This window comes from Panthera uncia (genome assembly GCF_023721935.1).
Source record: "Panthera uncia isolate 11264 chromosome C1 unlocalized genomic scaffold, Puncia_PCG_1.0 HiC_scaffold_4, whole genome shotgun sequence".
Classification (NCBI taxonomy): domain Eukaryota; kingdom Metazoa; phylum Chordata; class Mammalia; order Carnivora; family Felidae; genus Panthera; species Panthera uncia.
Genome location: NW_026057585.1, coordinates 81,650,905 through 81,674,013, shown reverse-complemented (window position 1 = coordinate 81,674,013; position 23,109 = coordinate 81,650,905). Strand labels below are relative to the sequence as shown.

Here is a 23,109-nt window from a genome sequence, read left to right as displayed (position 1 = left end):
GGGGGGGTGGGCGAAATCGTTCGGGCTAAGAACATCCGGTTGCGGTGCGTGGGCAGGGGGGGGGGGGGGGGATCAAAAATTTTTACCAATAATTTACAGTTGTAATCACATCACTATTCCCTTAAAAATAGGATGAGACCAAACCAAATTCAAACACTTTACTAGTATAGAACATCTCACTGTAAAAAAACAGATACTTCAATAATAACTGACAAACACAATGCAGAGAGTATATCAGCCCTATTTTACAAATGAAAACACTAAGGGACAGAAAAGTTATGGGATGTGCCCAAGGCCACTCAGCTAGTGAGTTGCAGAGGAGGGACTCAAACCTAAATCTGTTTTGGGGGCACCTGGCTGGCTCAGTCTGTGGAGCATGCAACTCTTGATCTCAGGGTTGTGGGTTCGAGCAGTGGATGTGGAAATAATTTAAAAAATAAAATCTATAGGGGCTCCTGGGTGGCTCAGTCGGTTGAGCATCCAACTTCAGCCCAGGTCATGATCTCGCTCTCAGTGGGTTTGAGCCCCACATCCGGCTCTGAGCGGACAGCTTAGGAGCCTGGACCCTGCTTCAGATTCTGTGTCTCCCTCTCTCTCTGCCCTTCCCCCGCCCTGTCTCTCTGTCTCCCAAAAATAAACATTAAAAAAAATTTTTTTAATAAAACAAAATTAAATCTATAAATAAATAAATAATTGTTTTGTGCTCAAGCTTACTTTTGTCAGCCCCTTACAGATACCATATCTCTCACTTGCAACAACTCCTCCCTGGAAGGAACAAAGAATCTCTGAAATGTTACTATGAAACATTACTATTTAGGTTCTTAAAACCAAAAGCTACATTTGTACACAAGAGAGAACATCTGTCAAACTGTGGGTGCTTAAAAAATTGCCACAAAGTAATCAGTAACCTATTAGACTACCCCTGCCTATAGTCACTGGAGTCTAATTTCAAGACTATCAATTTAATAGTCCCACTGCTGCACATGCCTTCTCTCTACCAAGCTCAACTGTAACGTCTCAAAAACAGGTTTACAAGATTTATGAAAAATCTATTCAGTTATTTCTTTATAGAATTAAACCTCCTGATAAAGCATGTGCTTCTCACAATTCATGTTTTGAAGCCAGAGACACAACGGAATTTGTAATTTGTTCAAAGCTTAACTTGGAAATGCCTAGTTTCAGTTAACAATTCTAATCCATCAGAACTTTACCAGGGTAGTGGGGAGTCTAGCTTTCTAGACTACAGTTTGTGCTTTCTTGAATAGAATCATGTTCATGCTTAAGTACCAAAACCAGAAAATCATAGCTGTGTTTACCATAGGCTATCGCAAAGTGACAACCAGGCTAATACCTCCCCATTTGATTTTCAAATGAATTAACTGCACTTTTTTTATAGACGTATTACTGACACAGAGCACTGTATTAGTTTCCAGGTGTACAACATAATAATTGGATATTTACATATATTTCAAAACGATCACCACAATAGGTCTGGTTACCATTCATCAACCAAGTCACTGCCATGTTAGTTTTCTTCTACAAGGGACTATCAATCTAATAGTCTATTCTAGGGTAAGCCAGGAGTCCCAAAACTCAAGTTTTACCACTAAATTAGCAACCTCTCGGAGCCTGTTTCCTCACCTAGAAATTGGAAGAAATCCTTTCTCTAAGACTCACAAATGTGTTTTGTTTGTTTGTTGTTTTTTTAATCAGAATAAAATTATAGAAAAGTTTTTGGTAAATTTAAAGTCACCATGCTGAGACCCCAGGAATTCGTTGCCACCAGTGAAGGCAATGAAGCTCCAGTCTCTAAGAGGATTCCTAAAATAGCAAACGCAATCTTTAACTGAAATAAAAGATTTGCCACAATACATCTCTAACAAGGAATTTCCATATGAAAAAGGGTTACCTCTGAAACACAACTAAGTTCTAACAAGGGGTTGGGGAGGGGGAGGAGTTCCTCCAAAACAGTTCAAACAAAACAATTGGCTTTTGTAAAGCTATCTGTATGCCCTAAGACTTCCTGCTTTACCTAATGAGGCAAGGCAGTTTCTCAAACAAGAGAAAACCTGGCAGAAGGGACAGTTTGAAAGTGAGCAAATACCTAAGCAATTAACATGTGTCTTGGGCAGTTGTGTAATATCTTGGCAACTACAGCACAAAAATTAAGAAATCAGTCACTTAAATATTATAAAACATTTAAACTGCTGATGCCTTTTAGAGTTATAGCACATTATAAAAATACACAACTAGAAGTGATGATTCTATACTCTTCCAAAGTTTTCAAACTGTTCACACCGAGGTGTCTTAATATCCCTAATAGATTTTATTTCAAGCAAAGGAATACGCTTTGATCTCTCAAAAGCTCACCTTTTCTTTAAAAAAAAAAAAAAAAAACTAAAATGTTTAGTAGTATAAAAGGTGGTTTTTGGTTTGTTGTTTTTTTTTTTTTTTTGCCACACTGAAAACAAAAAATTCTGTGATCATAAATTTACTTTAAAGCAGTTCATTTCAAACCCAAACTAAACTTCAAACCCAACTTCAAAAAGATGTGGCCTTGGACAAAATGCATTCAATTGTGGCTAAGGCAAAATACTAATTCAAAGTTCAAAATCCAGTGAGTACTTCCCCAAGGTCCAAATAAACAATCAACAGCCCCAGCGAGTGTTTTATGAAGTTAAAATTAGCAACGAGTCAAAATGTTTATTTTGTTTACTAAAAGTGCACCGGGAGCCACATATCTCGGGAGGAGGCTTGTTGTGGTGGGTTTTTGTGTTTTCATAAAACACACAAAACGCGAAAGCTACATGTCTATTGTTTCAGAAGCGGCTGACTTTAAAACACAACCCCGAAAAACCCTCTCTCCACTCTCATCCTTAATCCCACGAAGAGCAGGAAGTGAACGGACTGGATTATCGACAACTAAAAACAGTGTTCTCTCAATTAGACAATGAATAACAATTCTTCAAGCTATGGGGAGGCTAAAACCTTCCCTAATACCGGGTCTGTGTGTGTGTGTGTGTGTGTGTGTGTGTGCGCGCGCGCCGAGGGGGGGGGGAGGGGGGGTTGGAGGGGGTGCTACAGTGGGGGGAAAAAGTTCCAGGAGCTTATTCCTCACTTGACGTGGGAGTGGTACGACAAGGGTAACAAACGAGGTCTGTTTACCAAGAACGTTTGTGAGCGCTAAAACTATCTGGTAGTGCGTATCTGTTTTCCTACTACCGAGGGGTGAGCCCCTCTTTGAGTTAAGACAGACACTCACCAACACTGGGAGGCTCAAAGAGGAAGAACCCACCAAAACCCAAGCTCTCACGGAGACAAAAGGCCACAAGCACCCAGGAGACTAAAAAGCGATCTGAAACTTCCTGATCGCCACTTCTCCACATTTAAGGCTCGCAAAGTTCCCCCATGGTGGGTCTCGCCTGTAGACAAGGGGCCAAGGCTGCTTCTAAAGCGATTTATTGTTCCTCCTGCTTCGACGCTGCCACGGAAGCTCAAGAAGTCGAAGAAATCCAGGGTGGCCCAGAATTACACTTCATGGCCACACAGAAGACTCGCGGCTTCGCAAACCCATCAAAAAAAGCAACCCGAATGGCAACATCAATCTTCGGAGGCTCCAACAGGGCCCAGCAGAAAGCTACAGGCATGTCTGTGCCCACGGCCCGGGCCTAAACCCCCGGCATTTTCCTCGCTTCGACCCCGCTCCCCACCCCCTCCCTCCTTTGATAACAATAGGGGCCTTGCTGCTGACTCCAAAACATGTACGAGGAACAGCGAGTGAGAAGCCTCAGCCAGGGCCCCGGGCGGCTTTTCCAAAGCCCTTCTCACCCCTACAGCCGCTCTCAAACACCAATACAAAGGGACAGCCTGCTCGCTGGGGGTCCAGAGCAGCGTTTGGGGCCGGCGGGGTGCGGATACTCACGGGCGGAGCGGTAGGATGAAGATGGATTTCAGCCCCCCGATCTTCTCTCTCCGGCGCTCTCGCTCCCCCTTACCTTTCACTCCGACAACATGGCGGCCCACTGGGGACGGGGCTGGCGCGGTGCATCCTGGGATAGGCTCTGGCCCCGGCTCCGGCGGTGGCAGCGGCATGTGCGGAGAAGGCAGGCGGCTCTGGAACAGGTTGCCTGGTTGCCATGCCAACCCAGGGCCTGTGTGAACTTGGGAAACTCGCAGGCAACACAACCGCTGCGCGCGCGAGTGCCCGCCCGCCAGACGAGCGCGCGCCGGGCACTCGCGCGCGCCGTGGCGGGAAGAAGGCGGGGTCCCGCGCCGGCAGAGGAGCGGCCGCGGTGCTCGCGACGCCCGGCCACGCGCGGCCCGGAGCTGGGCGCCGGCGGCCGGACCGGGGCGCCCCGCCCGCCCCCGCGCGCTCCCAGCTTCACCGCCAGGTTGCACCGGCCTGCGGGGGTGAAGGGACGCTGACCCGGCTCTGGCTAGACCGGTGCCGGCCTCGAACCCCTTTGCTGTAGCTTCCTGGCTCTGTGGCCTTATTTAATCTTCCTGCCTCCATCGCCCCATTTGGAGAATAGAGAGGAAAACGAGAACAGCTACTCAACAGAATGGCCGTGAAAATTAAGTAAAACGATGTGGCTTATTATTCCTTTTAAAGATAGCCAGTGCTATCTTTAGTACAGGCCCCGGGACTTGTAAACGGGACCCATGCATAGTTTGCGGGGTCCAGGGCAACGTGAACGCGCCGGGCCCCTTGTTCAAAACTGTTAAGGAATTGCAAGACCACGGTAGCAAACAGGAAACCAAAACCGAAGACACAAAGTCAACCCTGTTCGTAAGCACTCATACTATCTTTTGATCAAAGTGACTTTTCCGATCAGTAGCGTTTGGTAAGATACTGTTATTCTATCTCCAACTAAGCCCAAGATAGATTGAAAACGTAGGCAAACCACACGATACTACAAAAGACCAGAAGGGGATACCGGGGAAAGCTTTATAATTGGAGGAGGGAAAACGTTTCTAATGAGTCAAAATCAATAAATTCTTTAAAAAGTGAAAGATATTTAAACATCTGTCAGGAAGGGATGCCACCAACAAAGGAGAACAAGTTGAGAAAATAGCTTTAAAATATTGCAAATATGCATGGTAGACAGATGGTTAATCTTCATGATAAATACAGACCGTCTCTAATCAATTAAAAAAAACGTAATCCAAAGTAAACAGACATCAAGTCATTAGTGGCCAATAAACACATAAAGATAACTAACTAGCCTGGGGGCCCTGGGTGGCTCAGTTGGTTAGGCTACTGATCCTTGATCTCAGCTCAGCTGATCCTTGATCTCACAGTTCCTGAGTCCCAGCCGCACAGTGGGCTCTTGCTGATGGCCCCGAGCCTGTCTGGGATTCTCTCTCCTTCTCTCTGCCCCTCACCTGCTTGTGCTCTCTCTTTCTCTCCCTCAAAATAAATAAATAAACTTAAGGGAAGAAAAATACCTAGCCGGGGGCAGAGGGGTAGCGGAGTAGGGGAATGGAGACGCACAGCCAGTGGGTATGGGTTTCTTTCCGGGTGTTGAAAAAGTTTTAGTTAGATTGTAATGATGGCTGCACAACTCTGAAATACTGTGTACCAAAACCCACTGAACTATATACTTTAAATGGGTGAAGTTGATGGTACGTGAAATATATCTCAATACAGCTGTAAACAAAATGGGAAAATTAATAAAAGAAACAACTTCGAAATATAATATTTTCACATATTAAATACACTGGCAAAAAAAATGATCAGTGATTATAGACACTCTGTTTTGTCGAGTTTTGTGAGAAAATCAGCACTCGTGTTGTTTAACTCGTTTGAGTATAGATTACTTTTACTTCACAGGGGCACCTGGCTGGCTCGGTCTGTGGGGCATGTGGCTCTTGATCTTGGCGTTGTGGGTTCGAGCCCCATGTTGGATGTAGTGATTACTTACAAGATGAAATCTTTACAAAAAGTTATTTTTATTTTAAAAGTAAAAAAGTGACATTTTCATTTCCGAAAAAGAAGACAAACTTGAAAGTTAGAGGTCCTGAGCTCTGCCACTTACTGGCTGTGTGGCCTCGGGCAAGTCCCTGAGTCTCAGCCCCCTCATCTACAAAATAAGGATGTCAATACTCTTCTCACAGGGGGGCTTACAACAGTTTAATGAACTAACATATGCAAAGCGCCAGAGACAGAATTAACACTCAATAAATGTGGCCGTTTCATTGTAGCTGTAGTCTTGTACTCATTTTTGAATCCCCTGTAGTCATTGCTCACTAAATATTTGTTAAATGAATGAATCCAACAGCCATTTGGAGTATCAACTCTCAAATTCAACAACCCTAAAAGTAATATGCTGTGTTCAGAGAGCCAGCTCTTAAGCCAGACAAGAAATTACTTACTTAACCTCTCTGAGCCTCCATTTTCTCCCGTGAAACATGAGGTTAATATAAGAGCACTAAATGAAATAAAGCAGATAAAACATTTAGGCCCATGGGGCGGAGACGCGGAGTGCTGAGGAGCCAATAATTGAAAAGCATGGAAGAGGAGGAAACATAGCAGACATGAGAAAATTACAGTTTCCAGAAACTTATCAGGCTCTGCGTGCCGTGATTTCATCCTAAGACCCACAACTAACTCCTTAGTTTTAAGCTTTAGCTTGTGTTACTCAGTCATAAAGATTCTAATATCAGTATAGGCACCATGTGGAACTATGCCACACCCAGGCCCCTACCCAGTCAAACGCTGCAATCTCAACAGAATACCAGTTACCCATCCCTGGTTTCCCTTCATTGCTCTTAAAGGACCTGCGACCCCTGTCCAGCCCCAAAACAACCCTGTCAGAGCATCGTCTTCCAAAAAAACTCATGAGACAATGCTTACCTGTGTGCCATGTACTGTGTTAAGACTTTTATATTCACTATTTCATTTCAAACTCCCAAATACCAAAAATAAAAAAATAAAAAAAAAAACCCAAATACCTATGACATGGACAACATAATTATTCCCATTTTAAAAATGAGGAAACTGAGGCTCCGGGTGGTTAAGGAACCAGATCAGCGTTTCTCCAAACGTGTTATTATCTAGGGCTATTTCCTGAGAGTTGTCTGGTCGGCACTGTAACCTAATCAGAGAAAGACAGAGATCTCAAGATAGAAACTTTAGTGAAGGCCATTCAAGTAAGACTTGGTTCAAGAATTTCAATGTTTATTTTTGAGAGAGAGAGAGAGAGAAAGTGGAGGAGGGGCGGAGAGAGAGGGAGACATAGAGTCTGAACCAGGCTCCATGCTGTCAGCTCAAGGCCAGACGTGGGGCTCAAGCCCATGAACCCGTGAGACAATGACCTGAACCAAAAATGGACGCTCAACTTTCTGAGCCAGCCAGGCGCCCCCGTTGGTTCAAGGATTTCAAACAGTTGCCTCTTCCTTCGTAAGGTAGTGGTTCTCAAAGTATGGTCTGAGGCTAACTGGTGAGTCAGCCAACCTGGCCGTGCTGACAGCTAACAAATTCCAGAATGGACAAATGCTATTCAATTCCACAGGCCTTTATTCTCACTTACAGCCAACTGCTTTTGGCTAGCAAAGGTTGCTATAATACAGAATTTGCACATTGAATATAAAGTATTCTTGAGCAAAGTTGGAACTCTCCCAATTTTCTGGAAACATAATTTGTCACCAGTGTTGGTTTGAGTTGCTTTTTAAACTGTGTTACACTTGTGTTTTTGTATATTTGTGGAATCTCCCTTCGGAGGCACTTCCCCTCATTGTTTGGGCGCTTGGGTAATCGTTACACTGTTAACATTTCCATTGTCATTTTGTTTCTTAGCAAATCTCTGTTATCGCAGTACTTTTTCCATAAGAAGGTAAGAGGGAGGGTTGGTTTGGGCTTCCAGTATTGGTGACTACGTAATTCTGACCAACTCTGCCACCGAGGAAAACTAGCAAAACTAGAAAAATCTAAAAATCTTTAAATCATTGGAAAGTTAACATTAGTGAAGAACTACTGAGCCGGGATCTGGGAAGAGAGAAATTAAGGAATGTAAGGCCCACATTTAGGACTACTTTTCCAGGTGGGGCACTTCCTGAGAGGCAGCTAAGAGACTGAGTGGTGCTTTTAGCGGCCTTGGGGAGTTAGGGGAGCAGAGACTGGAGCCCAGAAACCCCCCAGAGAGAGAGAGAGAGAACCCAATAAACAACTCTCACTTTGGATTGGGATCCCAAAGGCCTCCAATTTAAAAGCAAAAGTGAATAGGGGCGCCTGGGTGGCTCAGTGAGTTGAGCGTCCAACTTCAGCTCAGGTCGTGATCTCACAGTTCATGAGTTTGAGCCCCGCATCAGGCTCTGTGCTGACAGCTCGGAGTCTGGAGCCTGCTTTGGATTCTGTGTCTCCCTCTCTCTCTGCCCCTAACCCACTTGCATTCTGTCTCTGTCTCTCTCAAAAACAAAAATAAGCATTAAAAATTTTTTAAATAAAACATTAAAAACGTTTTTAATGAAATAAACACTTAAAAATAATAAAATAAAATAAAAGCAAACGTGAATATAATAGACAAGCTCTCACAGAGATCAAAACTCCGTTTCAAACCGTCTCAAATCCTGTAATTATGTTACGGTGATCCCAGAGTGCCAAGGCCTCCAGGTGTCTAGAAGAAAATGAAGTGAATCGTCTCTGGTTAAAAGAGATCACCACTGGGGCACCTGGGTGGCTCAGTTGGTTGTGTCCGACTTTGGCTCAGGTCGTGATCTTGAGGTTCATGAGTTCGAGTGCTGTGTCAGGCTCTGTGATGACAGCTTGGAGCCTGGAGCCTGCCTCGGATTCTGTCTCCCTCTCTCTCTGCCCTTCTATAGAGAGCTTATGCTCTGTCTCTGTCTCTCTCTCCAATATAAATGAACATTAAAACATTTTTTAAAAAATTAAAAAAAGAGATCACCATCCTAGGCCTCAGATGTCAGATGGTTTCTATGAACAATTATATATGTATATATATGTATTATATATGTGATACAAAAATAATCACACATACTGGAAGACAATATAGCATGAACAAAAACCAGCAGCAACAAAGGACAATCAAGAAGGACCCAAAAGAACCCCAGATATTGTAGCCAGCTCATCAAATTATGTAATATGTTCAAGAAGATAAATAAATTGATCACCTTAGTAGAAAAGTAGGAAATATACAAACATCCAAGTGGAAATTCTGTAACTAAAAAATATAATATAGAATTTAATAACCCACTGAACTGGATTCAACAGCAATTTACACACTGCTGAAAAGAATTAGCAAATTTAGAGGTCTCAGAAGCAAATATCCAGAATGAAACATAAAGGGGTAAAAGGATAGAAAAGAGAGAAAGGATAAAAGTCACAGAAGCAAGAATAAGACACTTTCATGTACAAGTAATTGGAAAAGCAGGACGAGAAGCGAAGAGTAGGGAAAATAAATATCTGACATGAAAAGATTAATTTACCAAAACTTATGAAAAAATAAAGGCATAGATTCAAGAAACATTATGAATTGCAAACAAGAAACCTCAGGAAAATCAAGGCTGGTGTGGAGGTGAGAGTTGAAGGTTGGTGACTGTCCTTTCACCCATCTTTTAAGAGACATGGGGTCAAGGGGTGCCTGGATGGTTCATTCGGTTAAGCGAGGGACTTCGGCACAAGTCTTGATCTCACGTGAGTTTGAGCCCTGCATCAGGCTCCGGGCTATCAGCACAGAGCCCGCTTTGGCTCTTCTGTTCCCACCCCCCCACCCCCGTCCCTCCCCAGCTCTCTCTCTTTCTCTCTCTCTCTCAAAATAAGGTAAACTTAAAAAAAGAAAAGTAAAGGGGTGCCTGGGTGGCTCAGTTGGTTAAGCTCAGTTGGCTCAGGTCATGATCTTGGGGTTCATGGGTTTGAGCCCACATTGGGCTCTCTGCTGTCAGCACAGAGGCCACTTCAGATCCTCTGTCCTCCTCTCTCTCTGCCCCTCCCCTGCTTGCATTCTCTCTGTCTCTCTCAAAATAAATAAATAAACTTCAAAAAACAAAAACAAGGGGCGCCTGGGTGGCTCAGGCTCAGGTCATGATCTCGCAATTCATGAGTTCGAGCCCCACGTCAGGCTCTGTGCCAACAGCTCAGAGCCTGGAGCCTGCTTCGGATTCTGTGTCTCCCTCTCTCTGCCCCTTCCCTGCTCATGCTCTGTCTCTCTCTGTCTCTCAAAGATACATAAATGTTTAAAAAAATTTTTATAAACAAAAACAAAAAGAAAATACATACAGGTCAAGTAAACAAAAAAATAAGTAAAAATATCAAAAATCTGAACACAATAAGCTCAGCCTACTGGTTATATGTAAAATTCTATTCCCAGCCAACAGAAGTCATAGATTTTTAAGCATTTATAGTACATGTTCACAAATAGAATGTGCATAATACTGTAAAGGGAGCCTCAATAAATTCCAAAAAATCAATATCACATAGACCATGTTCTCCAGCTAGAAGATGCAAAACTAAAAACTTTGTTTTTTATTGTTACAAATGACACATCCTGTATACTTGGAAACTAAATTACATTATTAAGCAACAATTGCGCTCCCAATGTGTAAAGGAAATCACTTAGAAATGAATCATAAGAAAAAAAAAATGAAATGAATCATAAGAAAAACACTACAGTTCAAAATTTATGGAATAGAGAAAAAAACCCCACAGTATTTGGAGGAAAATATATCATTTTAAATGCTTTATTTATCATATATTTTTTGGAGATAGAACTGTTCCAAATGAACAGTCCAACTGATCCAATTCTAGAAGTTAGTAAAAGTTACAGGACAAGCCCGAAGGAAAAAGAAAAGAGAACCATGTATGGATCCTATGAGAGAAAGCTGAGGCTATACTAACACAAAAATCAAACTGCAAGAGAAATGTTGGTTTTTACATTCCGTGGAGGTGCCCACGGTCAATTACATGATCTTGCAGGGCTTTTTTAAAAAATGATGGAAAATCACCAGAGAAGACTATCTATTTGTGGGCAAATGTGTAGATAAATATAATTAGTCAATAGACACAAGCAGTGACTATTGTCCAGAATGTATTACAATATTGTGAGGAGATCACGAAACCTGAAAAATTGCCCAGTACTTGACTTCTTAAATGAGTGTAATAACATATGGGAATACCACTGTTTAGAAATGCTTTAAGCATGGGGCCCCTAGCTGGCTGAGTTGGTAGAGCATGTAACTTTTTAATTCGGAGTTGTGAGTTCGAGCCCCACGTTGGGTGTAGAAAGTACTTTAAAAAAAAAAATAATTAAATTGGAGCACCTGGGTGGCTTAGTGGGTCAAGCTTCCGACTTCGACTCCAGTCTTGGTCTCAGAGTTCTGGAGTTCAAGCCCTGCATCGGGCTCTCTGCTGTCAGCACAGACCCTGCTTCAGATCCTCTGTCTCCTTCTCTCTCTGTTCCTTCCCCTGCCACCCCCCTCTCAAAAATAAATAAGCATTTAAAAATAAAATAAGTTAAACTGGGATGCCTGGGTGGCTCAGTCGGTGAAGCATCCGACTTCAGCTCAGGTCATGATCTCATGGTCCGTGAGTTCGAGCCCCGCATCGGGCTCTGTGCTGACAGCTCGGAGCCTGGAGCCTGCCTCCGATTCTGTGTCTCCCCCTCTCTCTGCCCCTCCCTGCTTGTGCTCTGTCTCTCACAAATAAATAAACATTGAAAAAAAATTTTCTTTTTAATCTGAAATGTGATACTATCTTGTACATTAATCTCCCACTTTTTTTTCCCACATAATATTATATCATTGGAATCCATACAGTTCAAAATATGTAAATCTGGTTTACTCTTTTTAATTTTGGTATAACAGTTTCTAGTAAAGATTATTATAATCAGTCCAACTATTCTCCTATTAATGTTCATTCAAGTTGTTTCCAGCTTGGGTTTTTTTTTTTGTTGTTTTTTTTTTTTTTTTGCCAGTACAAACAACACTAAATAAATATCCTTATTCGTATATCCTTAAAAAAAATTTAAATATAAAAAAGAAAAAGAAAAAATTAAATTAAATTAAATTAAATTAAATTAAATTAAAAAAGAAATAAGTGCTTTGGGAATCTATTTGCTAATGTGTAGGCTTTTGTGTCGGTTCAGATGATAAAAAATAAAGTGGACTATTTCTCCGTATGTAATCACACTTTTTTTTTTTTTTTTTTTTAAGTAATCTCTACACCCAACATGGGGCTAGAACTCACAGGCCTGAGATCAAGAATTGCATGTTCTACTGACTGAGCCAGCCAGGCACTCTGACCATGCACTTGATGAGATATTTCTGAAACATTCAACCTTGACAACAGTCTCACACTTCTTTCCTGCGGTCATCAATTTGGAAGGATCCAACTGGTGTTCGCCATCAAAATGTGGCTGCCATTCTCAGAATATCTGAGTCATGGCAGGAATAAAGTTGCTACCATGAAAGTAAATGAAACTTTCAAATCTTTAATTCGACCCAGCACCCAGCGTCATTTTACCTGGCACATCCCCAACAACTTCCTATGGTAGCTCCTGGGAAAACCTCACTTCGTATAACCAATTATATCCAGACTGTGCATGTACGTGTCACTTTTTAAAGGAATAATCATCGACATGTATTGTGACAAGATCGAACATGTCTGGGAGTTAAAATTCATCACGGACCAAAACTTTCCATAATTACGATAAGCGTTTCGCCAAATTTGAGGCCAAAATTCAATATATCATGTCTGAGATAAATCAATTCCACAGCCTGATGTCAGTTAACCCTTTTCTCCTGGACTGTTTGAAAAGAAAGGGTAACTAACTCCATACTTTTTTTTTTTTTTTTTGCATTTATCTGTAAACTTTAGTTGGCTTGTTAAACTGGCAAGATTAAAGAGAAGTTTGAAAATATATTTAAGTGAAACACAATCGAACTTCCGCTGCTATTTTATTTTGTTGGAATGTCTGAGTAACTTAAGTGGAGAACAAAAATATTCCTCTTGCAGCTATGTTGTCAAAACATTTAAAGAAGAGTTCCCTATTTAGGATGAAATGATGTAATGTCTGGGATCTGATTCAAAATAATCTGGAGTGGGGGAAGTTAGAAGAGAGTATAAATGAAACAAGATAGTACAAGAATCGATCATTGTTGAAATTGAATGACAAGTATATGAGAGCTTTAATATACTATAGGAAGAATAAAAGACCAAGAACAGACAAGATTCTTTAAAATCGTTATTGTAGAAAATTTTAATATATATAGTAAGTTTAAAAATAAAATTTAGGGGGTACCTGGATGGCTCAATCGTTAAGCATCCTACTCTTGATTTCAGCTCAGGTCATGATCTCATGGTTCATGAATTCGAGCCCCACATCAAGCTCCGTGCTGACAATGTGAAGCCTGTTTGGGACTCTCTCTCTCTTCCACTCCCAAGTGCTCTCTCTCTCTCAAAATAAATAAATAAACTCTAACCCCCCCCCCCAAAAAAAAATAACAAATAAAATTTAGAAGGCACCTGGGTGGCTCAGCCAGTACAGCGTGCAACTCTTGATCTCAGGGTTGTGAGCCCCACATTGGGTATAGAGATTACTTAAAAACAAAATCTTTTAAAAAATTAAAATTAAAATTGAAAAATAAAATTTAGTCTTCACCATTCTTGGTCTATTCTTACATATACATTTCAGAATTAGCTTGTCAATACAATACTGGTTTTGAAAAAAAAAAAACAAAAACGGTTGAATCTGTAGATCAACCTGTAGAAAATTGTCTTTTTCTGAATTCAAGTCTTCCTACTGTTAATATGGCATAGCTCTTACTTCTTTAGGTTTTCATTAATGTCTTTTAGTACAGTTTTATAATTTTCTGTGTGCAGATCTTATACCTCCTTTGTTAGGTTTATTTCTGAGCATGTCATAGTTTTGTGCTACTTGAATGGTTTCTTTGTATAATTACATGATAAGATTGTGTAGAATTGCAATCGACTTTTGTACTTGGACCTTATAATCAGCTACCTTACTATAGACTCTTAATACTTTAATAACTTGTCTATAGATTATTTTGTGTTTTTTAATGAAAATAGTATCATCTGAGTGTAATGATCATTTCATTTCTTACTTTTCAATAGTTGTGCCATGAGTTTCTTCTTATTGTTTTATTGTCCTGGCTAGGACCTCCCTCATATTATTGAATAGAAATAATGAGAGTTGGCATGCATATCAGATTTATGATTTCAAAAGGAATGCTTTTAAAGTTTCCACGCTTATGTTACCATTTGTTGTAAGTTTTTCATAGATTTCTCTTCGGGTCACCATTTTATTTTTAAGTTATGTTGAATTGTGCCAAATAACTTTCTTGTATTTATTAAAATGTTTATATTGCTTTTTTCTCCTTAATCTCTTATAATCTCTTAAGTGACATCTAGAGATATTCCAACTTGGAGATATATTATTCCTGGGACAAGCCCAAGCTGGTCATAGCATACTGTTTCTTTTATTCATAATTGACTATTATTTACTAATGTTTTGTTTAGGATCTTTGCACCTATATTCACAGGTGAAATGAGTCTATAATATCATTTTCCTGTTCTTCCTTTAGTTGGAGCTGGCATTGAAGTTATATGGGCCTCATAGAATTGGCAGGAGGGGAGTATTCCCTCTTTCTCCACACTCTGGAAGAGTTTGTATAAAATTAGAATGAGCTCTGGGGCACTGGGGTGTCTCAGTCAGTCAAGCATCTGACTCTTGATTTTGGCTGGGCTCAGGTCATGATCCCACGATTCGTGAAATCGAGCCCTGGGTCTGGCATTGGGCTCTGCACTGACAGCATGAAACCTACTTGGGATTCTCTTTCTCTCCTTCTCTCTCTGCCCCTCCCCCTGCTCGTGGGAGCTCCCCCTCTCTCTAAGTAAATAAATAAATAAACTTAAAAAAAAGAATGTTATATAAATGGAATCATATAGGATGTAACCTTTCAAGATTGGCTTTTTTCACTCAGCATCCCTTAAGTTTTATTCAAGTTGCTGCCTGTAACAATAGTTTGTTCCTTTTTGCTCTGAGTAAGTAGTATTCAGGGCTAGGGATGTAGGGATGAACCACAGATGTAAGCATTGTAGGACACTTGGTTCTTTCCAGTTTTAGGTTATTACAAGTAAAGCTGAGGGGCACCTGGGTGGCTCAGTCAGTTAAGCCTCAAATTCTTGATTTCAGCTCAGGCATTGATTTCAGGGTTTGTGAGTTTAAGCTCCAGGAGCCTGCTTGGGATTCTCTCTCTCCCTCACTCTGCCCTCTCCCCCACCACACACACACACACACACACACCCTCTCTCTCTCTCTCTCAAAATAAATAAATAAACTTAAAAAAAAAAAGTGTAATGCACAAGCTACCAAACAAACAAAACAAAACAAAAAAACAAACAAAAAAACGAGCTGCTATGACCAACTGTGTACAGGTGTTTTGTTTTGTGAACATTATTTTCATTTCTCTGTGATAAATGCTAAGACTACAATTTTAATAATTATAAGATTACTTGCCTTTTTGTTTTTCTCTTGAGTCAATCTTAGTTGTTATATTTTCTAGGAAGTTGTCCATTTCATACAAATTTGGAAAATTATTGGCATAAAAATTATGAGAGCTTTCTCTTACTATCTTCTTCTTCTTCTTCTTTTTTTTTTTAAGTAAGCTCTATACCCAACATTGGGCTTGAATTCACAACTCTGAGATCAGGAGTCACTTACTCTACAGACTGAGCCAGTCAGGTGGCCTTCTCTTATTATTTTGTATTACTTTTTGAGAGAGAGAGTAAGTGGGGGAGGGGCAGAGAGAGAGGGAGACACAGAACCTGTAGCAGGCTCCAGGCTCCAAGCTGTCAGCACAGAGCCCAACGCAGGACTCGAACTCAGAAGCCGTGAGATCATGACCTGAGCCAAAGTCAGACACTTACCCGACTGAGCCACCCAGACATCCTTCTTATTATCTTTCAAATCTATCTTTTTTTCTATAGTTATATCCCCTTTTTAATTTGTAATATTATTTATTTGTGTTTCTTTTTTTGTTCTCATTAAACCTCACCAGAGACGTATCTATTCTGTTAGTTTAAAAAAAACTTTTTTTCTTCCTCTTTTCTAGCTGGAACCATGGAGGGTACAGCAGAGAAGAAAAAGAAGGTTCTTACTGTGCCAGAATCTCTTAAGAAAGAGGGAAGGGATTTCATCAACCTGAAAATCAAGCATCTGGGAAAGAAGTTTACCCAAAAGATGCTTTAAAAGACAAGGAGGAAGTTTGTATCTCTCTACCTGCTACAACCTACTGGAAAATATAATTTAAAAAATTAAGAAACATGTCACCACATGTACTTAATTTAAGAACTAAGGGGCACTTGGATGCTTCAGTCAGTTAAGCATCCAACTCTTGGTTTCAGCTCAGGTCATGATCCCGTGGTTTGAGAGTTCAAGCCCCGCATCGGGCTCCACTCTGATTGTGCAGAGCCTGCTTGGGATGTTCTCTCTCTCCCTCTCTCTCTGCCTTTCCCCTGCTTGCCCTCTCCCTCTCAAAATAAATAAATAAACTTAAAAAAAAAGAAGAACTAAGCAAAAATATGGAGATATCTATAGAGAGAATTGAAGACCATAGTAATGAATATAGATGGGTATAGATGACAACCCAAATAAATGAAGAGACATGTCATAGGAGAAATAACTCAGAATTAGAGTAGATGTCAATCTCCCCAACATTCTAACTCCAGACTTGAGTAAAGTGCTGAGTAAAGAAGGGAGACCGATTGTGCTGATAGTAAGACGCTACCAACCCGTCAGGCTACACGATATATTGTAGCATTGTTCAAGAACAAATAGACAAATGAAATAAAATAGGAAGCTTGGAGACAAACCCAGGCAGAAATGAGAACTTAACATACAAGAAAGGTTGCACTACAGCCAATGCGGAAGGACTCGTTGATTTAGTAGGTACATTTGGGAAAATCGACGCATAATAAAAATGATGACTGCTTACCACTGTATACAAAGATAGACTCCAAATGAAATAGAGACCTAACCATGAAAAAAAAAAAAAAAAAAGCAAAAGTCTTGAGTTAATAAGAGAGCACATTTGTGACCTAGAAGCAGGTGAGTATTCTTTCAATAAAACTTCAATCTGGGGCCTCTGGCTGCCTCAGTTGGTGGAGCATGTGAGCATGAGACTCTTGATTTTGGGGTTTTGAGTTCAAGTCCCACATTTGGTGTAGATCTTACTTTAAAATAAAAACTAAGGGGAAAAACCATTTAAATCGGAAGCACAAACCATTTTGACAATATTAACATTAAGAATTTTTTTTAATGTTTATTTATTTTTTGAAAGAGAGTGCAAGCGGGGGGGGGGGGGGGGGGGGGGGGGGGACAGTGGCGGAGACAGGGGAGGACAGAGGATCTGAAGTGGGTTCTGAGCTGACAACAGAAAGCCGGATGTGGGGCTCAAACTCACAAGCCACGAGAGCATGACCTGAGCCAAAATCAAGAGTCGGATGCTCAACCGACTGAGCTACCCTGGTGCCCCCAAAATTAAGTATTTCTTTTTTTTTAATTTTTTTTAATGTTTATTTATTTTTGAGAGAGAGAGACAGAGACAGAGCACAAGTAGGGAAGGAGCAGAGAGAGAGGGAGGCGCAGAATCCAAAGCAGGCTCCAGGCTCCGAGCTGTCCTCACAGAGCCCAACACGGGGCTCGAACCGTGAGCTCAGGACCTGAATTGAAGTCAGATGCTCAACCAACTGAGTCCCCCGGGAGCCCCAATATTAAGTATTTCTATTCAAAGCATGATACAATGGGCAAAGTTACAAGACACAAGACAGAGTGGAAGAAGATATTTGCAACGATTAAACCCCACAATGACTAAAAACCAAGGAACTCTTGCAAATCAATACTGGCAAAGGGTATATGAGCAGATAACTTGCAGAAAAGGAAAAGCAAAAGACTAAGGATCTTATGAAGAGATGCTCAGACTTATTAGTCATCAGAAAAATGCAAATTAAACCATGGTGAGATATCACTTTACACTATTAGAGTAGCAAAAAGTAAAAAGCCAGATAATCTGAATGTTGTCAAGGAGAGAGAAGTGTAAATTCCCTCAGGCCCTGCAGCCATTTATGGATCAATAGATCTGAACTTAATCAGATTAAGGATGAACACCTCCCAGGACCCAATCATCCGTCTCCTCATTTCCATTCCAAAGAAATGTTTGCAAGCGTCCTAACAACAGCTTATGCAAGGATATCTATCAAGGTCTTGTTTGTGGCAACAGAGACCAGGAGGCACCTGCCGTTCGTCATCCAGGCCTGGGAAGAAGGAAATGGGGTGGATACACTCAATGAAGTGTCATGCTTCCATCCACGTAACACCATGAATAGCTCTCTCAAACATATTGTTACAGGGGCACCTGGCTGGCTCAGTCGGTAGAGCATGCAACTCCTGACCCTTGACCTTGGGGTCACGAATGGGAGCTCCACGTTGGGGGTACAGTTTGTAGACCCTCTGAGCAGTTGGGGTACAGTTGTAGACCCTCTGAGCTGACCCTCTGAGGCCAACAGCCTTGAGCAGTGGAAGGAAGAAGGGCCCACAGTGACCCCCAACTCCTTGGCTGAATATAGACTGGCCTATCAGGCAACAGGCCCTAACTGACCAATGAACTACTCACAATGAGGCACAGTTACCAAAAAAGGGAAAATTCCATATGTCCCCATACCTCCTCCCTTTTCCACTTTAAATATGGCCCCCCGCCCAATGCCTTGTTGTCGACAGCCTCTCCGCTGTTCTGCCCACCACTCCCCTGTCTCGTATTCAATAAACTTCTACCTCCTTTGCTCTGCTTCAGGTGAATTCTTGTTACTGCCTGCACCACCAGTTTCTACCTGATTAGTTGCCCCACCTTTGGGGGCACCCCCATAGGATCCAGAGAAGCACCACACAGTTTACTTAAAAAGGAAACAAACAGGGGCGCCTGGGTGGCTTGGTCGGTTACGCGTCCGACTTCAGCTCGGGTCATGATCTCACGGTCCGTGAGTTTGAGCCCCTCGTCGGGCTCTGTGCTGACTGCTCAGAGCCTGGAGCCTGTTTCGGATTCTGTGTCTCCCTCTCTCTCTGCCCCTCCCCTATTCATGCTCTGTCTCTCTCTGTCTCAAAAAAAAAAAAAAAAAAAAAAAAAAGTTAAAAAAAAATAAAAAAAAAAAAAGGAAACAAACAAACATACTATTACAGGAAAGAAAAAAATTTTAAGGAAGAAACACAGTCCCATTCTCATAAATTAAACTCAAACCCACACAAATACTAGTACTAAAATGTAATTTACAATTTTACCTAATTATAATTCTAAGGATATACATTAAATGATTGTCTTTAAGGGGAGAGGAGGGTTGGGGAGGATGGAAATGGGGAAGGAGATGTCTTCTGGCAGCAGTAGGGAGACTGTATCATAAAGGGTTCAGAATGAAAACAAAGAGGTAAGAAGTATGATGGAAAATTCTGGATGGGGACAGCTGTGCTGTCAACTATATATTTGGATCCCTTTGATGCAGAGAAGCTGAAGGGACTACATTATATACATTTAAAAACATTTTTTAATGTTTTTTTAAATTTATTTTTGAAGCAGAGAGAGAGACAGAGCATGAGCAGGGGAGGAGCAGAGAGAGAGGGAGATACAGAATTCGAAGCAGGCTCCAGGCTCCATGCTGTCGGCACAGAGCCCGACGCGGGGCTCGAACTCACGAACCATGACATGAGATCACGACCGGAGTCAAAGCTGGATGCTTAACCAACTGAGCCACCCAGGCGCCCCTTTATCTTTTTTTAATCTATTTATTTATTTTTAAGTAACCTCTACACCCAGCATGGGACTGGAACTCACAACCTGAGACCAAGAGTCACCCGCTCCACTGGCCGAGCCACCCAGGAGCCCTGGGACTCCATTTTAGAAAGACTCCATCTGCGAGGCCCCCCTTACTCATGTTCCATAATTTGCCTCTGAATAAGCCAAAGAAACTATGTCCCCACTCCAAGCAGGAGACAAGAAAGTTAATCATTCTCTGAGTTTTGTCCTGGGCTCCAAACACCTGATAACATCTAAGAAGAGTTGGAACCAAACGGGTTCCAAGACATTAGCTTCAAACAAACCTCAGCCAACGCTGGCATCCATATCCGCCACCTTCGGTGATTTATAAAATAACACCCATTATGCACCTGGCACCCCCCCCCCCCCGCTTTGATTGGACCCCGCCCTGGATTCCTCAAGGAACACGTATCCTCGACCCCTTTCCAGTATAAACCCCTAACCCAAAGCGACAAGGACACTCATTCTTCTTTCTTTTGAGTCTCCCAGACACTCTGCCATTCCCTTCCTGTCACTTACCCTATCCGCCACACCCTGCCTTCACTTTCTCCTGCTCCCATTTGATTTCTATCCTGCAGGGAGGCCAGGACCCTCTGAGCTGGTCCTACAGGACCCTCCTCTGGGTCCCTGGACCCAGCCTGCTTGCACCAACTTCAAAGTTTTCCATATGACCAAGTGAAGACATTGGACCCTGTCTGCGTTTGTTGGCTGGGGAAGAGTTGTGGGGGACACCCAAGAAGCCACAGAAAACAGCACCTTCTTTCACCACTGGTTGGGATGATAGGTGTCATTTTCACCAAAGCTTTGGGATCCATCAGTAAATAAATAAACAAAGAGCTTCCGCCCTCAGGGAGCTGACGGTCCAGTCCCGGAGAGAAAGATAAGAAGCAATACACATCATGAGTAGATTAGGTAATACCTTGGGGAGGGAAAGTGCTAAGAAAAAGGAAAAACAAATCAGAGATTAAGGCAAGAGGACTCACACGGCCCCTCTCCCCTCCAGAAAGGTAGTCTCAACCAGTCAGCCAGGATTTTTCCACTGAGCGCCAGTCAGTCTGTCACGCAGCCCTCTCCATTCCCCAAAGGAAGAGGTAATCTGCACGATAAGGCCCCTCCCCCCAAGGGAAAGTGACCTGGTCTGGAATAATCCTTTTTTTTCTTTTCTTTTCTTAAAGTAAACTCTAGGCCCAACAAGGGGCTTGAACTTATAACCCCGAGATCAAGAGTCCAGTATCCTACGGACTGAGCCAGCCAGGCGCTCTAATCCTTGCTTTTCCTTATAGCTTTCTCGCGCCACCCTCCTTCCTATAAAAACCTTCCATTTTGAAGGCCTCTGACTGGCTCCGTCCCGCAGAGCGTGCGACTCTTGACCTCAGGGTCTTGAGTTCAAGCCCCACGTTGGGTGTGGAGCCTGCTTAAAACCAAATAAACACCTGCCATTGTGTATACCTCCTCAGAGCTCCCCTCTGCTTGCCAGATAGGATGCGGCCTGATTCGTGAATCATTTAGTAAAGCCAATTATACCTTCAAAACAGAAGATGAGGGGCGCCTGGGTGGCTCAGTCGGTTAAGCGTCCGACTTCAGCTCAGGTCACGATCTAGCGGTCCGTGAGTTCGAGCCCCGTGTCAGGCTCTGGGCTGATGGCTCAGAGCCTGGAGCCTGTTTCGGATTCTGTGTCTCCCTCTCTCTCTGCCCCTCCCCCGTTCATGCTCTGTCTCTCTCTGTCTCAAAAATAAATAAATGTTAAAAAAAATTTTTTTTTAAAAAGAAAAAACCAGAAGATGAGAGGACGCATGTGTCTGGGGGGGGGGGGGACAGCATGGATCGCAGCATGGCCAGAGGGTGGTCCACGCAGGTGGGCCTCAGAGAAGGTGACATCTGAACAAACGCTTGACGAAGTGAGGGAGCGGTCCAAGCTGACCTCTAAGGGGAGAGCAGTCCGGGCAATGGGGACAGCTCTTGCAAAGGCACTGGGGTGGAAGCAGCAAGAGCCAGGGAGGGAGAGGCAAGAGTCCAAGTCTGTGAGACCTACCACAGACTACGGGGCCGGGCTGACTGGGGACTCAGAGGCCATTGTGAAGAAGGAGGTGAGGAACCATTGCAGGGTACTGAGCAGGGCCTCCACACGATGTGACTCAAGGCTCTAGAAAAATCACTCCAGGGGCACCCGGGTAGCTCAGTCAGTTGAGCGTCCCACTCTCGGTTTCGGCTCAGGTCATGATCTCACAGTTCGTGAGTTCGAGCCCCACGATGGGCTCTGTGCTGACAGCACAGAACCTGCTTGGGATGCTCTCTCTCCCCCTCGCTCTCTCTGCCCCTGCCCTGCCGGCACCCTGTCTCCCTCAAAATAAACAAACTTAAAAAAGAAGTCACTCTGGCTGTGGCGTCAGGAATGACCGAGGGGCAAGGGTAGAGGCACAGAGACCCAGCTAGCGGCTACTTACAATTGATGCGAAGAAGGGACGGTGGTGGCTCAAAGTGACATCAGTGGAGGCGGCAGAAGAAGCTGGATTCTGGATTTTTTTTAAGTTTATTCTTTTTATTTTGAGAAACAGAGAGTGGGGGAGGGGAGCGGAGGGAGAATCCCGAGCAGGCTCCACACTTGCCAGCCCAGAGCCCTACTCGGGGCTTGATCCCACAAACCCTGAGATCATGACCTGAGCCGAAACCAAGAGTTAGACGCTCAACCAACTGAGCCACCCAGGCGCCCAGGGATATTTTCGAAGGTCGAGTTACTAGAACTTCTTACGTGAAAGAACGAAGAAGGTGAAAGAAAAGAGGGGACCCAGACAGTAGCCTCCCCAAGGGAGGGATGGGAAGCATAGTAACCAGATGGTTCTCCCTGGATTTAGGCAATAAGGATGAAGGGGGTACCTTGTCTGTAGAGAATTTTAAAATCATAATAAAATGGAGATGTTAATCTGCTGTATAGTATCATCATGCATCGCCAATTCTAAACATTGTCTAAAAAGTCATAAAGTACTCCCTCCCCACTGTGGCAGACCACTGCCCGTGGCCATCTCACCCCCCTACGGCCAACCTTGGCATGTCACTTAGATAACTTGAGGATTTGGAAGCCCGAGTACTAGACAGTTGTCCTCTATTTGGTTGGGGAAGGCTACGGAATGAGGAAGTGGGGAGGGGAGAGATTTGGGGTTCACTTTTGAACACTTGATTTTATTATTTTTTAACGTTTCTTGATTTTGGAGAGGGGGGAGGGGTAGAGAGAGAGGGAGACAGAGGATCCCAAGCGGGTTCCCAAGCGGGCTCTGTGCT

At 42.8% G+C, this 23,109-nt stretch overlaps 1 protein-coding gene across 1 annotated transcript in view; it reads right to left on the bottom strand.

The window, feature by feature from the left end:
• The window catches only part of PUM1 (pumilio RNA binding family member 1), a 142,934-nt gene extending 138,706 nt beyond the window's left edge, over window positions 1–4,228 (bottom strand). The window contains exon 1 of the mRNA XM_049618892.1: window positions 3,996–4,228. Coding sequence (XP_049474849.1) covers window positions 3,996–4,092 — 97 coding nt within the window. The 5' untranslated portion in view covers window positions 4,093–4,228. The remainder of the gene's footprint in view (window positions 1–3,995) is intronic.
• Window positions 4,229–23,109: the final 18,881 nt, after the last annotated feature.